The 16299-nt window shown below is 38.9% G+C and overlaps 1 protein-coding gene across 1 annotated transcript; it reads left to right on the top strand.

The window, feature by feature from the left end:
* The first annotated feature begins 1488 nt into the window (after positions 1–1488).
* On the top strand, positions 1489–7360 carry LOC143024331 (intraflagellar transport protein 27 homolog). The gene is made up of 6 exons (XM_076183128.1): positions 1489–1658; positions 4164–4243; positions 4709–4828; positions 4980–5063; positions 5153–5296; positions 5488–7360. The coding sequence occupies exons 1-6, from the start codon at positions 1622–1624 to the stop codon at positions 5584–5586; spliced, it is 564 nt and encodes a 187-aa protein (XP_076039243.1). The 5' UTR covers positions 1489–1621; the 3' UTR covers positions 5587–7360.
* Positions 7361–16299: the final 8939 nt, after the last annotated feature.

Below are 16299 nucleotides of genomic sequence, written 5' to 3'. Positions count from 1 at the left end.
TTCGTTATATCTTGATCTAAGGTGTGATTCCCCGTTTTTTTATTTTTACGTAAAGTCCTCTTTTCATTCCGATCTCATGTTTCAATCTGTCCGTCATCCATTTGGGAGTATTACTATTTTTCCGTATTGACTTTAGGGGGATAAATGTGTTTTGTGCATTAATAATTAGATCAGTTAGATTGCTATACATTTCTTCTAAATCGCTGACCTGACTGTTGGGCCCTCGCCCCCAAATGACCTGACCTAAGGTATGCATATTACCCTCCGTGACCCGGCTCTTGGTACCGACCTGACTCTCAGCCCCGCTACGAGAAACGACAATGTCTGAAACGTCCGCATGACATTTCGTATTCAATTTCAAATAGGTTTTTATATTGTCAAAGTTTGCTTTCCTGAAGTCTGGTACTTGAACGTTATTCGCACTTTTCATTTTTTCCCAAATAACATCAAATCTTATTTCTTGATGATCGCTAGAGCCTATACTATCTCCCACTATTACGCTGCTACTTTGGTGCTCATTATAATTATTTGTTAAAATTAAGTCCAGGGTATTTTGTCCCCTCGTAAGATCGGTAATCACTTGTTTTAGGAAATTATCCTGTACCACACCTAGGAATTTCTTCGCTTCATGATCTCCTATTAAAGTTTCCTAGTCAATGTTTCTACAATTAAAATCTCCCATGATCACTACGTGTTTGTACTGGGACGCTCTGTGAATTTCATGAATCAGAGGATCAGTCTGCTCAATGCAGTTCGAAGATTTAAAGTACACCGAGTAAACACCTAAGTTCTTTATTCTATCATCATCATCATCATCATCATCATCATCATCATTACTATTATTATTATTATTATTATTATTATTATTATTATTATTATTATTATTATTATTATTATTTACTCACACATACTACCCCCCCACCCCCCCACCCCCGCCCATTCCTCCTCATGCAGTCACAACATCATCCATATACAACCATTCTCCACTCACCTCTGTCTTCCGTCCTCTCCCTTCCTTCCTCAACAGACATTCCCCTCTTCCCCAAAGCTTCTGACCCAGGGCGGTGGGCAGGGTGCAAGGATGACCCGTCATCCAGGAGGTGCTCAGATGAGAGGGAGGGTGGAAGGGGTGTGGAGTGTATGTAGGGATGAAATGGGTGGGAGTGTTTTTATGCCTTTCCCTTTTTGGCTACCTCCCTTGTAAGGGAGAAAAAGCCTTGGTATATGTATGTATTATTATTATTATTATTATTATTATTATTATTATTATTATTATTATTATTATTATTATCATTATCATTATCATTATCATTATTATTATTATTATTATTATTATTATTATTATTATTATTATTATTATTATTATTATTATTATTATTATTATTATTATTACTAATAATAATAATATTATTATTATTTTAATCTGACGCCTTATGAATCGAAAGGCTTTCTGTCAACATGCTTTAGAAATTATAGAAATTATTTGATCATCACTTCGTTCGTCGACTTGTTGCTATGGTAACGGAGTGAAAATAAACAAAACATTCCATTTGAAGAATGTTTAGGTACTATCTTCCCAGTAAACTAAAACAATACTAAGGATATAGAGATTTTAAGAAAAATGAACTCCATTATTAGAGCTAAATGTGTAGTTGTCGGTAAGTTATTATTAAATCTACTATAGAAAGATTGTGTCAGTTATAAAATGTTCATTTACAGAAACATGATCTTTCCATTTCAGCCTTTTCGGTTGATGTTTGGCATATTACTTTGCACTTTACAGGTCTTGCGTGGTTCTACTCTATCACAGTAGTTCATTCTCGTCTTTAACTTATATAATTACTTGACTTACTGTATTTTTAATGATTAGATTTGTTTTGAAGTTATTTACTGTTATATTAAATAATTACTATGTATCTTCATTCTTGGTAAAATTCATGGTAAATTTTTACTGACCTTCATCCAAGGCCTTCAAACCCCCCTAGTGAATTATTATAAAGCCATTACCTAGTAAGAATTTAAGTATAGGGACATTGCACATCCCCTAAACAAGTGTATCCTTGGCAAATTCTTTTTGATGGTCTGGTAAGCATGATCTCTCCCAGCATTCTAGGCTCCTTCATATATGCTTCATGATTTATCATAAACATTAGGACAGTTATTATTCATTGTGGCAGTTTTGTACAGAAGGCATATGTAATTTCATTGTAAGAAATATTCTTAAAAGCAAAAGAGAAAATAATGAAAAGCCTTGATGGTGCATTGGTAACGTAGTCGGAAGCGTGACGGTCTTGCATCCACTTAATTTTGGGTTAGAATTCTGTGTTCCTTTCCAAAACCAAGTAATTACTGTTGCCTGCCCCAGCAGTCGAAGCACATAGGGCAAAAGAAATGGCTTTAGCCGTAACTACACAACTCCTTGCATACATGAGAAGAAAATAATGCCAAATTTTTCATCTGTATATGTAGTTTTGGATATTAATGATTGTCACAATTTTTTCTGCATTACTTGAAACATGTATTCTTTTTCATAAGGAATGTTTTTTTAACAAATTATTTGAAAGAAAAAATATTGGTATTTAATTTTCACTTAAACAATTCATATGCCATGACTGAGAGTATTATAATTGTTGTGTGTGTGTGGGAGGGGGGGGCAGGAATGGAGAGAAACATAGGACTGTTCATGGTGTTGTACAGTAAGTCCTCATTATACGGTACATATGCGTTCCTGAAAACCTTACCGCAAGTTGAAATTACCATATACCAAACCCATTATAACATGTAATAATAGGATATGGCAGGCGTACCTTCTCCCTGCTCTTTCCTCTTCAAAATATCTAGCAGATACCGTATCTGTGAATTTTTCTTACCGTAAATAGAATCAAGAGTAGTAATTATCAAATATCGTAACTGTGAATTTACCGGATAAAGAATTACCGTATAAGGAGGACTCACTGTACTAGTGCAGGACAGTTTTGCTGTCATTGTTTTAGAGTAGGAGGGACACAGTCTCCATGTGTCATCTCCCCCTATGTGAAAAGGTGAGGGAACACACAGAAAACTTAAAACTTGTTACATTGCACTGTTCTACACTCACTGTAGACAGCCACAAAATCTCTTCACTGACTGTGACCAGTTTTCTCATGATCATGGACCTACTGCAAGAGAACTGGGCCATTGGACTGATTGATTGATAGGCATGAAGGCTCATATCAAAAGATTTTATTTGATTTAAGGTTGGGCCATTTATATTTGGAGGGATTAATGCTGTATTGCGTGAATTAGGCCCATGATTTGACTCTGACATATTTTGTAGTTAATTCTGTTATGGCCCATATTAGATATTTTTGTTTAGATGATTGACAGTGGTCCACAGACCTAAAGTTTTATGGGCACGATGCAAAATTGCTTAATAAGTACAGACGCTCCTCAACTTACGTTTTAGTTACGTTCCGAACGGCCGAACGTAAGTTGTTACTGTACTATACATCCGTAAATTCTATTACCGTATCTTACAAAACACCCCTAAATCATTAATTATACACATAACATTGTAAAATAATAACATTAATTTCAAATAAATTAAATTCAAGCAACATAAATTTAGACGGTGGAGGAGGAGGAGGCAAGGCACTTTCAGTCTGTCGTTTGTGCAATGTAAACAATGGACGCAGCGTCATGCGTAAGTATAGTTTGAACTACGGAGAGCGCGCTAAACTAAAAAATTCACTAAATTTTTTTTTTTAACATTTTTTTTTTACAGTCAGTTCAAACTTAAAATCGAAAAAACGTAAAACGAATGAACGTAAGTAGAGGAGCGTCTGTAGTTTCAATACTTTCTTTTTTCAAATTCATAGGTTAAGAAAATAAGTTCCACAGTGCTTCATGGTGTGCAGTCTTGGTTTCTTGTAACATAGACTTAGAAAACTGCTATAGTAATTCATCATGAAGGAATAGATAGAGCATTCTATTCACTTTTGTGTACAAGACTTTCACTTAAGGAAGCTGTGAAATGTTAAATGTGATTAAAAACCCATTTAATATTAATGCATACCCCATTCAATATTGATATATACAAAGCATAAACATTTTTTATTTCCCAAACCATACTTATCTTGTTAGCTATCCTATTTGATCAAATAAATATTACTTTGTAATTTCAGGAGATTCAACTGCGGGGAAGACTGCAATGGTTCAGTCTTTCTTGTCTAATGGTAGTCAATTCCCTAAGAACTATAGTATGGTATGTATGATTTTATTTTACCTGAATATCTTTAAGATACCTATGGTGTAATTCAGTTTAACTATATTGGGAAATGTTTAGAGAGATACATTATTATAACTTCATTATGATTCATTACCAAGTTTAGTTATGAAAGGATTTTTTTAAACTTGTTTTCTATGTATTCAATCGAGACTAAGTTTGAAATTGTCATATGAAACAGTAGGAGTAAATCAGCTGTGATTGTTGGACCCTTCTGTGGAAGAGCTGTGCCTTACTGCATTGACTTCAACCCAAGCTTTGTTTCGCCCACTCCCATATATGTGGGAGAATAGTATATGTATATACTCCCCTTGTATAGTCTAGGACTAGCCACTAATAGCCTCTTCAGAAAGGATGTTGTACTTTTCTGATACTTGTATCTTACCAAACAAAGACTTCAATGCACCTTTTGTATGGAATAATGTATTATTTCTTTTTCATTAGACACAGGGAGTTGAGGTTCACAACAAGATCATTCAAGTACCAGACACAAATTATGCTGTGGATTTCTTCCTCTTTGATTGCTCTGGAAAAAAATTTTACTTAGACCTGGTCACAAGAGTGGTATGTCACTAAATACTGAAATGTAGTTCAATCCATGTTCACTTATTTCTGAAATTGGCTTATTTGGTGCAGATATAAAGCAGCATGTAGATTCAATACAAAATGCCCGACAGTTGATGTCCTTTCACTATTTCTATTTTTGATATTGCAGATAAAACAACCTTCTCTAGTCATTCTCGTATTTGATGTTACCTCTGAAAGCTCATTTGATGCAATCCCAACATGGTTGGAACAGGTACAGTAGCATAATGATTTGCTTTTATATATCTCTTGTGTGGAAACAAATACCTTATTTCATTAACTAAAAATTACCTCAATTTTTAGGTGCGAGAAGGTACAAATGACGATGCTCTGAAAGGTGTTATTTATGGTACTAAAGCTGATCTGACAAATAGAAGAATTGTAAGTCCAAAAGCTGGTAGAGATTTAGCCAATAAATTGGGTTTGGTTTACTTTGAAGGTTCTTCAGTAAGTATTTCTTTGTACTATTCACTTTTATGTAAGTTGCACAGCAGTGAATTAACAGAAGGCAGTTTTTTAATAGTAGTCTGAGCTGGATGAAAAATTTTCAATGCAGAGGAAGATAATGGTTGATATATTTGAAAACATAGTTGTTATAATGGAGGATTTCAACATTTGTAATAAAATTATTTTTACAGAAAGATCATAATGGAATAGAAATGCCATTCTTCTATTTAGTGAATGAATGGTACAAGACCTATATAGAAAAAACCCAAGCAATGAAGTTGGTTAATTAGAAGCATAGTTGTAAAAATAAGATTGAAGATTATTGGAATACAGGAATATTTCATAGCCCATCATGAGGTGTTAGCTACTTAAGTTTAATGCAGTCAGTACTATGAGGACATTAGTGACACCTTTTGGACCAAAGTTGCACACATTTCTTGTACAATGGGAAACTAAGCTCTTCTTAAAGAGGAATGCTGATACATATTTAATTTTTACTGACCCTCTTTTCTGCTAATATCTTTAAATCTCCTTTACCACTTCTTTGACTCCACCTTTTCATTTTCCTGTGGTGGGGGTCAAGGATTCCACTACTGTGTTTCCCTGGAAGTCATGAAAGGAAAATAATGGGGCAAAATGAGAAGATTAGGATCCCTTTCATATTTTTCTTACACATAATACATAAGAGTCAGCAAGAAAGTATGCTTTGACTCAGTCACCCATCTTATAATGAAGATGAAGGTCTTTGTATACATGTGTGTCTAATAAAATAATTTTCACCCAGGATATTTCTTGATACCCTTTCTGCTCGGGAAATATCATTCACTCATGTTGTTGTCAGTGCTGTAAATGTTTCTTCTTAGCCTCTGACATGTCTAAAATGTCTATCTATATACCAAAGGCTTCTTACAAGAAAAAAAAGGATTACAATGGAGGAGCATGCCGACAGGAGACCTTTTGGTCCATAACTAGGTCAGATATGGAAAAAATTATAATGATAAATAAAAAAAAATAATAATAAAAATTATAATAATATAAGTAATGATAAATAAAATATCAGGGAAGTAGCCAAGTCAAACCCACACATCAACTCACATCCATTCCACTCCCATCCACCACCCTTGTTACACTCTTATCTTATCTCTTTGTGGATGAAGAGTCATCCCTGCCCAGGTCAGAAGCAGTGCAGCAAGACACAGTACATCCACAGCAAAGCCACTTCACTTAATATGCAACCCCTCACGTGAAAAATAGAGAAGACAGGGAGAAATTCCTTCAATCTGTGTCAGAGCATAATCCATACACAGCCATTTTCCACTCATCCCTATTCCCTACCTTCTCCCTTCCTTGCTCAACAGGCATTCCCATCTTACTCAAAGCCCCTTTCACCCCATCCATCCATCTCATCCTCAGTTGCCTCCTCAAGTTCATTACATCCAACTGCTTTCCACACTTCCTTTGTTAATCTTTCTTCACTCATTCTTTCCATGTGTCCAAATCATCCCAATATCCTTTCATCAGCCATCTGCTATCCCTTTTTTTAATCCCTGCTTTCCTCCTCACCTCCTCATTTCACACTCTATATAACCTTGTAACTCCTATTATACTTCTTGGACACTTCATCTGAAGCACATTTAAACTTATCCTTCTGCTTCAAACTACAAGTCTAAGCATAATCATGCTTTCATATAATCTACTCTTTGCTTCCATTCCCAGATGCCCATTTCTTATGACACATTTTAATCCCCCAAGACATTTACTTGCATCTCTCGAACTACCATTTACCTCTACCCCTTACTCTTCCATTTCATGCCACATGCAACCCAAAATACTTAAAGCTATCCACTTCCTCCAGCCTTTCTTCTTTAAGACTTACTTCCAGCTCGGTGTCATCCTATCCCCCTGTACATCTCATCACCTTACTTTTACCCATATTTATCTTCAACTTTCTCCTATCACATACCTTCCCAAACTCAATCACTATCTACCTTAATCCCCTCTATGACCTCGTCACAATCAAAGTGTCATCTGCAAATAACAACTGACTCTCTTCCCATTTCTCTCCATTATGATAGGGTAGACAGAAAGGCACTGTGGGAGGTTATGCAGATTTATGGGATAGGAGGAAAGCTTTTGGGAGCTGTCAAGAGTTTTTATGTGAGTAGCAGAGCATGTGTTAGGATTGGAAATGGAGAGAGTGAGTGGTTTGAAGTAAAGGTGGGACTTCGTCAAGGATGCGTTATGTCGCCCTGGCTGTTCAACTTATACATGGATGGGATGGTGCGAGAGGTGAATGCTAGGGTAGTGAGTCAGGGATTGGAGATGGTTAAAGAAAATGGAGAAAAGTGGGAGGTGAGCCAGCTGTTGTTTGCGGACGACACTGCGCTTGTGGCAGGGTCAGAGGAGGGATTGAGGAAGCTGGTGGCAGAGTTTGGGAGAGTATGTGATAGAAGAAAGCTGAAGATAAATGTGGGTAAAAGTAAGGTGATGAGATGTACAAGGGGTGAAAGTGGCAGTAGACTGGAAGTGAACATTAAGGGAGAGCGACTGGAGGAAGTGGATAGTTTTAGATACTTGGGTGCAAGTGTAGCAGGAAAAGGTGGAGTGAAGGTGGAGGTAGAATGTAGATTGAGAGAAGCGAGTAAATGCCTTGGTGGTTTAAAGAGTGTAATGAGAAATAGACATTTGGGAATGGATGCGAAGAGGAGACTGTATGAAGGAGTGATTGTGCCAACAGCACTGTATGGGGCAGAAACGTGGAACATAAGAGAAGAAGAGAGAAGGAGTTTGAATGTGTTTGAGATGAGGTGTCTGAGAAGTATGGTGGGGGTTACTAGGCTGGATAGAGTGAGAAATGAGGAGGTGAGGAGGAGAACAGGGGTGAAAAAGGATTTGGGAGAGAGGGTTGATGAAAGAATATTAGGATGGTTTGGACACATGGAAAGAATGAGTGAAGAAAGACTAGTAAAAGAGGTATGGAAGGCAGATGTGGAGGGAGTGAACATGAGGGGACGTCCTAGGATGAGGTGGATGGATGGGGTGAAGGGGGCTTTGGGGAAGAGGGGAATGTCTGTTGAGGAAGGAAGGGAGAGGGAAGAGAGAGGTGAGTGGAGAATGGCTGTGTATAGATGATGTTGTGACTGCATGAGGAGGAATGGGCGGGGGGGGGGGGGTAGTATGTGTGAGTAAATTTTGACGCAGCCCGAAGGGATTTCTCCCCGTCCTCCCTTTATATGCAAAGGGGGACGGAGAGGGGGGGTCGCCGATTAAATGAAGCGGCCTTGCTGTGGATGTACTGTGTCTTGCGACACTGCTTCTGACCCAGGGCGGTGGGCAGGGTTCAGGGATGACCCGTCATCCAGGAGGTGCTCAGATGAGAGGAAGGGTGGGAGGGGTGTGGAGTGTATTTAGGGATGAAATGGGTGGGAGTGTTTTTATGCCTTTCCCTTTGTGGCTACCTCCCTTGGAAGGGGGAAAAAGCCTTGGTATATGTATGTATGTATCTTTAACCATCCCCAGTTCCCTGCCGATTACCCTCACACTTACCTCCCATACTACCCCATCCATGTATATCTTGAACAGCCATGGTGACATGACACAGCCATATTGCATCCCTACTACCTCAAATCACTTGCTCTCTCCATTTCCAATTCTATTACAGGCCCTACTACTTTCATAACTCTTTACTACCCCAGCTTCCCCTCAATCCCATATATCTGCAATACCTCCCACAGTGACTTCCTGTCTACCCTGTTATAAGCCTTCTCCAAATCCATAAAGGCCCAAAAGACATCCTTACCTTTTGCCATAGCCTCCTCTCAAATCTGCCTTACCACAAAAATCTGACCTACACAACCTTTGCTTTTCCTAAAACCACGCTGCTCATCAGTTGCTCCCTCAGTTCCTCTCCTAATCCTATGATATTATACAATTTCTAAAAATAAGTATAAACAGAGCCCTTATGTGCCTAAGTGCCACCCCGGAACAAAGTTCTCAGTGATGCCCCCCCTCCCCCATCACCACTTCCCATCTCCACCATTCCTTACAGCCTGTTTTAGCTATTGGCTTATACATACATACATACATATACCAAGGCTTTTTCCCCCTTTCAAGGGAGGTAGCCAAAAAGGGAAAGGCATAAAAACACTCCCACCCATTTCATCCCTAAATACACTCCACACCCCTCCCACCCTCCCTCTCATCTGAGCACCTCCTGGATGACCTCCTTGGCTTATGGAGTAATTAAACAGATTTTAAAAATTGTATTTAATGCCCCTATTGCAGAAAGGATAAAGGAAAAATATTTCATATTCTGGTGATTTTAATGCAAAATTCGTATATTACGGTAAAAATATTCAGGGCTCCTTTGACCTTTTTTTATCATAATTATATTGTCAGCCTTGTGGGCAGCATGTCCAGACTAGAATTGCTGCTCCCCTGAATGTGCCGCCCCAGAGCATATGCCCCCCCAGGCCCCCCCTCCATGTGAGGGTCCTGAGTATAAATAGATCCAACTAGAAAGCTTTAAATTGGTCTTATAGTTGTATAGAATTGTTTATTTGAACTGATAGCATAATCTGTAAACAAAAATACAATATTTATTTTCTATAAATGAGGAAACTTATAAAGTTGTGTCACTCTCATGCACCGACTGTTGCTGGTTGCATAAAGGCAGTAGGACCTCTGCAAAAGAGACCAGGAGCAATGAACTGATTTATTCTCATGCACATAATATAATGTCAAACAGTAAGAACTGAGAGGTATCAGAGTTTAACACATGTACATGACCAAGCAATTGCACAAACAGTGATGCCTCAGAACTCAAATTTTCATTCATTGCTGGAGGCCATTTGAATTCTAAAGCATTTTTTTTTTTTTTTTACTTTTTAATTAACATTTATGGTGAATTGTAAACAAATGTGGTTATGTATTTATATGTATAGGATGTAAACTTTATGTCATGGTGGTCCATAAAACTTAATTTGTTAGATGAATCTATATTTACTTAATATGTTCTTTAAAATTGATATTCACCTGGTTTTGTAAGGATACATTTGCTTCTTTAGTTTTAATTGGAAACTTCTATTCTTTGTTTCAGAATGTGCTTATGTTTTGTTAATTGAATAAAGCCCAGAAAAAGGTCTAGGATTTTATTCTTCATACAAGAACATTAATGTAGCATAAACAGTACACTTGAATTGTTATGCACTCTCTCTGTACACATATATAAATACATATATATGTTATAGTCAATTTGAGGAACTAGTCATTTTGAGATGACCAAAACAGTGGTCAATTTGCAAAATGATCATAAATATTTGGGTAATTTACAATAGGACTATATTTTTGGTCATTTTGCAAAATCAATAATCTTGACCAATTTACAGAATGTCCAAACGAAGACATATTCAATCACAGTGCTTGGTAGAATGAACCAACAGAGATGTTGAAGCAATTCTTGCAAGTTGGCTGAAGGACAACACTACACAATAGTCATAGGGACTGTTTTTCATTCATTGGCAGAAAAACACTTTCCACCAAATGTAAATTTTGTGTAACCAACATGCTAAATTTCTGCTCAAGAGTATGCCTAGTTGATGTGCTGCACAAGAGAGAAGGATATGTGGACTGGGTATTCCTAGATTTGGAAAATGCTTTTGACAAAGTGCCATACAAAAGACTGATATAGAAGTTGGAAATTGTAGGAGGCCATAGAGGGAGCACAATGAAATAAATGTTATATGTGTGAAGGCAACAGTGGGAGATGAAAAGTCAGATCAGAGAAAAATTGCTAGTGACTTAAAATTTGCTAAAAAAAAATATATACAAGTGGCACTTTACTGCATGAAATTAGTCATGAAGAATCAATGAAAATCTTATTTGTGCCAGACAAGTGAAGCAGTGGTGTGGTCTACACAGATAAAGAAATATACAAAATATATATATATAGAATACAATGGAAAGACTGAAAAGGGACTTCGTACATTTAAGAGAGTTTGAGACACGTATAGAAAAATAGATAACATGCATCGATTTGCTGGGAATAATCAACAATAGGCCACGGTAAAGAAAAAATATACATATCTATAAGATGTTAGAAAATATAGCCACCCACACAGAAATGCAGTGTGGAGCAAGTTGGATGAAAGTAAATTCCAAGTCATTTAGGTGTAATTTGTATTCGTTTTCAATCCTACTTGTGACTTTCATTGTTAAGATCACTCACTACATCCTGTAAGTCTTCTGCTGTTTCTACAACGGGAATGTCATTCACAAATTCATAGTTAAAATACTTCCTATTAATATTCAAACCTCGCCTTCCCAACTAATCTCACCCTCTATGTGAGACAAAATTGGTTCGGTTGAAAATGTATCTCCATGCCATACATGCTAGACATTTTTTTTAATGTTCATGCTCTTGATTTATACCAGTATGTTTCACATAAATGTTCCAAAGAATCCTTATAACTTTATTTGCAATTTAAGGGTTTTACAAAATATATATTTCAAAGGTATTGTATACCCACTGATCTATATAACACCTGGATAGCGTATACGGGCCGTGGGCTGCCCCAGGAGTGAGGCCGGCAGGCGGGACATGGCCGCCATAATGGAAGTACCAAAACAGCTAGTGTGAACCGCTCCGCCGGTCATTATAACACCATTTTTAGATCAGTGTCATGGGAGCTGTCGTGTTACTCTCGTGGCCTGTGATCCAAGCATGATTGGGTATATAATGGCCACACAATTCGTCGCTGCTGGGCCCTCCATATACATACATACGTACGTACATACATATACAAGGTGTATATCAAAATAGTATCATCACAATAAAACAATATATTGATATTTATTACCTCTAGCAGAAATAACCATTTATATACATAAACTTGTGCATGTATATGGATGAGTTGGCACTGACAAATTATAATTCCAGTATATATTATAACTTCAAGGGAATGTTACACAGACAACAAATGGGATAATGATATATAGTCAAAATATTATAGGGATAATAATAGCTCTATACTAGCATTTAACGGAATAAATATCCCTATAACATTTGATTACTGTACTGCTTATCGTTATTGGTGCTTGAATAAAACAAGTTTTGATAACTCCTTCCTCACTTTGACACCGGTTACTTTTTGAGAATATAATTTGGAGATATGATGGAGCCTGATTTTGCAGAAGCACGTGACGATACACTTGATCAAATTGACGATGTGGTTAGAATCCGGGGTTGTGTCGAACATGTGGAAAGATAGAGAAATTGTCATATCTATGATCTAAATTGTTTCAAATAGTAAAATATCGCATTAAAGTGGTGAACATGTAAGGGGCCATTCAAAGAGTATGTAACGCTGGGGGGGGGGGTGCATGGTAGATGCGATGCGTTACGAGGATGTGGGGGTGTTTTCAACAGCGCTACGCAACGCTAATAATGGTTATTTATATTCATTTATTAATTTATGTCATAAATTATGCACTGAAATAGCATATCCTTAACAGATCGAGCAAAAAAATCCAAAAACATCATACCATGTTTCATTCTTTGATGCAATCGGAAACAATTTCACACAGGACAAATAAAAATGAGTATGTTTTGGTGAGAAGTCAAGGGGGAGGGGTGTTTGGCGGATCTGGCCTACACTTGATGGGGGTGCCGAGTTGTAATTAGTTGTAATCAGTGTTATGTAATACAGGGAGATGTAACACCCAGTGTTACGCAATGTTACATGAGGTGGGGGGTGTCGAATTTCACCAGAAAAAACGTTACATAATTTTTGAACGGGCCCCGAATAGTAATTCAGCCCATCTAATATGAATTCCTCACACTTCACAATATAGAAAAAGCCTACACATATAATCAGGAAGAACAACTGGTTCTATACACCTACACAGCTGCTCTGGACAGCGTTTGAGCCTTATAAGATATTTTTAAATGATAAATATCTATCCTGCTATTGCCACGATTACATTCGTGACAAATGGGTTGCTGCTAGATCTCTATTTCTTACGATAATAAATACAAAGCATTAACATGACAACACTTAACAAAACAGTTGGTGGGCAACATTTTATGGCTCCTGATGGCCGCATCATTTGTTGATGGGTATCGGGATGTTTTGGGTAATAAAACTTTAATTTACTTACGAGTGGAAGGACTGCTCACATCCACCTTTTCTCCGGTTGGTGCAGTTGAATGCAGCACAAGTTGGCATTGTAAAATGATCGTTGAATATGTATATGGGAGCGAAAGCTGCCGAGAACTGTAATTGTATCAGATCAGTGATCGCGTGGCGCGACTTTGTTTTGGTACTAACATCATGGCTGCCGCCGACCTCATAATCTCGACAGCGATCCGTGATCCAGTTATATCTAGATCAGTGTGTATACCCAAACCCTGGTCTCCCCTTGTTGGGCACGGTGGTGGGTGGAGGCGTGGGAATGCGAATCACAGACATATATCCATGGCAATCATATGTGTGGTAAATTGAGATTGTCTTATTATTATTTTTATATACATGTAAATGGTGTTAAAGAATTGTATACTGGTGCTGTAGATTCCTTATACTGTATATGTGATTCTCATATGTTTTATACTTTGTAATAGGTTTAGATCCTATACAGCACTTTTAGTCGTGTGTATCTAATTGAATCCTATGTAGACATCTTTTGTTTATGTCAAGTCATTGATACGAAGACGTTCTAGACGTCGCTTGTTTTGTTTACATCCGCTTGCTAATAAACTCAAAAGGCAAGACCCCGTTTTTCAACTTTCCTCACCGACACACTGCTACAATATGGGACACATATGTTGGGGATGGGCTTGCAACCTGTCCCACTGTGCAGGGTGCTGGGGTGTTGCAAATGGGCACACGTCGAGCCAGGCCCGGGGTGAACTTCCATGTGGGTGCCTGGAATATTCTTTCTCTTTCCTAGGATGATCGACTACTACCCCCTTTGTCGGCAGGGCTCAGGAGGCTTAGAATGGATGTAGTGGCTCTCTCAGAGGTGAGAAGACCAGGCAACGGTGTTATGCGCACATCGCCATTAACCTAAATTATTTAATGTGAATACACTACAAACGGTGAGATCAGTAGTTGGGGTTACACCTATTCGGGCCAAACCAATGGGATCCACCACACGGGGTAGTTGTAAGTATATCTAGCTGACTACAGCACGCAGTTGTAAAATTTACTCCGATTGATGAGTGTATGATGCTGGTGAGGCTGAAGCATACCTTAGGCTTCATCTCTCTTATTGAAGTATATGCTCTTACTGAGGTATATAACCTTGAAGAGAAGATGTTCTATGCCAAGCTTGAATCAGTGACAAGTGAGCGACTTTAATATGGTTATTGGCACCGACAGAGTTGGCTATGAAGTATGTGTTGGTCCCCATGGTTCTGGAACTAGGAACACCAACAGTTCTCTCCTCCTAAACTTTGCAAAATCCATATTGTTGAGGATTATTAGTTCCTGGTTCCAGAAACGAGAGCCACAGCGATGGACATGGTACGGTAATGACGGAGGATTGGCCGAGAAGATCTATTACACACTTGTTAACACTCGTTGGAAGATCTTACAGAACTGCAGGGTTTATCAAAGTGCTGAATTCTTTGGGACTGGGCATAGACTTGTGGTCGCAACACTCAGACTGCATATCAAATCCAGGAGAATCCGAAGATTTAACTCACCTGGGTTTCATCTGGAGAAACTCACCTTGGTCTTTGGATCACGTGTTGGACTCGTGATCGACAGCTATTTCCCTCCCGGAAGAGAGCTCAGAGCTCATATGACCGATCTATGGGTAATGCTATGACCTTACATGCACACACACACCCAACTCCCCGCCCACGAGAGTTGGAGTAACGACTCGAAGCGCAGCGATACTGAAATAATTTCAGCCCTGGGCAGGATTCGAACCAGGTACCGCCGGCACCCCCGTACTGACAGTCTGAGACTCTACCAACCGCGCCCAGGAGTATGCGATAGCTCTAATCGGTTTGAAGTACTTAGCTCTCTTGAGGACCCCCGAAGAATTCTGGGACACTTTTAAATGTGAAACTCTAAAAGCTGTCGAGGAGCGCCCAAGGTTGAGGGGTGGTGTACCGTCTCGGGAGACACTGGAGAGTATAGAGTTAGGCCGTGCTGCCAGAATTGCTGGGAGCCTAGAGAAATACAGGACTCAGAAACGGCGGACTAGAGCTCTCATGAGAATAGATTAGGAGAGGTACGTCAGGGGAATCGCTGACGATGTCGAAGGCCATTTTAATGCAAAATTCCTCAGGCCTGCTTACCGAGCCCTGAAAAAAACTCCAAATCTGTGACCCAGAGGAACATAATCCGAACAGCAGATGGTGGAGTAGTGTCAGGTGTGAAGGGGTTTAGCTTCTTTGCCGAATACTTCGAGCAGTTACTCATGGGTGACTCTCTAAGCGGACAGCTTCCCCTCGATTGTGTTCAGGTGGCAGTTCCTGATTTACAGATAAACAAATCTTTGCCCTCTCTGACAGAGGTCTAAAAGGTTGTGAGTACGTTGAAGGGGGGTGGGAAGGCAGCTGACATCAACCTGGAGGTGAGGTCATGATCCGCGGGTAGCATGCGGTACTGTCTGCTGTCTGGCAATCTGGTACCATTCCCTCTGACTGGAAAAGAGGTCTGGTCGTCCCCATCTAGAACGGGAAAGGGGGCCTGCAGGATTGCAACAACTACCATGGCATTACACTGCTCAGTGTGCCAGGTAAGGTGTTTACCCATCTATTGCTGGCACGGGTTCGTTCACATTTGCTAAATTTCAGTCTGGGTTCACACCAGGTAAATTAACAACTGATCGGATCCTAGCACTTTGTATTCTTATGGAGCGCCGAGGTGAGTTTCAACAGCGGTTTATTGCAGTTTATGTTGATCTCAAGAAGGCGGCTTGACTCGGTGCATCGTGGAGTGTTCTGAAATCTTCTGCGGGTCTGTAGGATTCCTCCAAGGACTATTGACTTG

The sequence above is a fragment of the Oratosquilla oratoria genome, chromosome 4 (assembly GCF_046742065.1).
Source record: "Oratosquilla oratoria isolate Oo_2021 chromosome 4, ASM4674206v1, whole genome shotgun sequence".
NCBI lineage: Eukaryota > Metazoa > Arthropoda > Malacostraca > Stomatopoda > Squillidae > Oratosquilla > Oratosquilla oratoria.
Note: the sequence above shows the minus strand (reverse complement) of the source record. Positions and strands in the feature narration are given on the sequence as shown.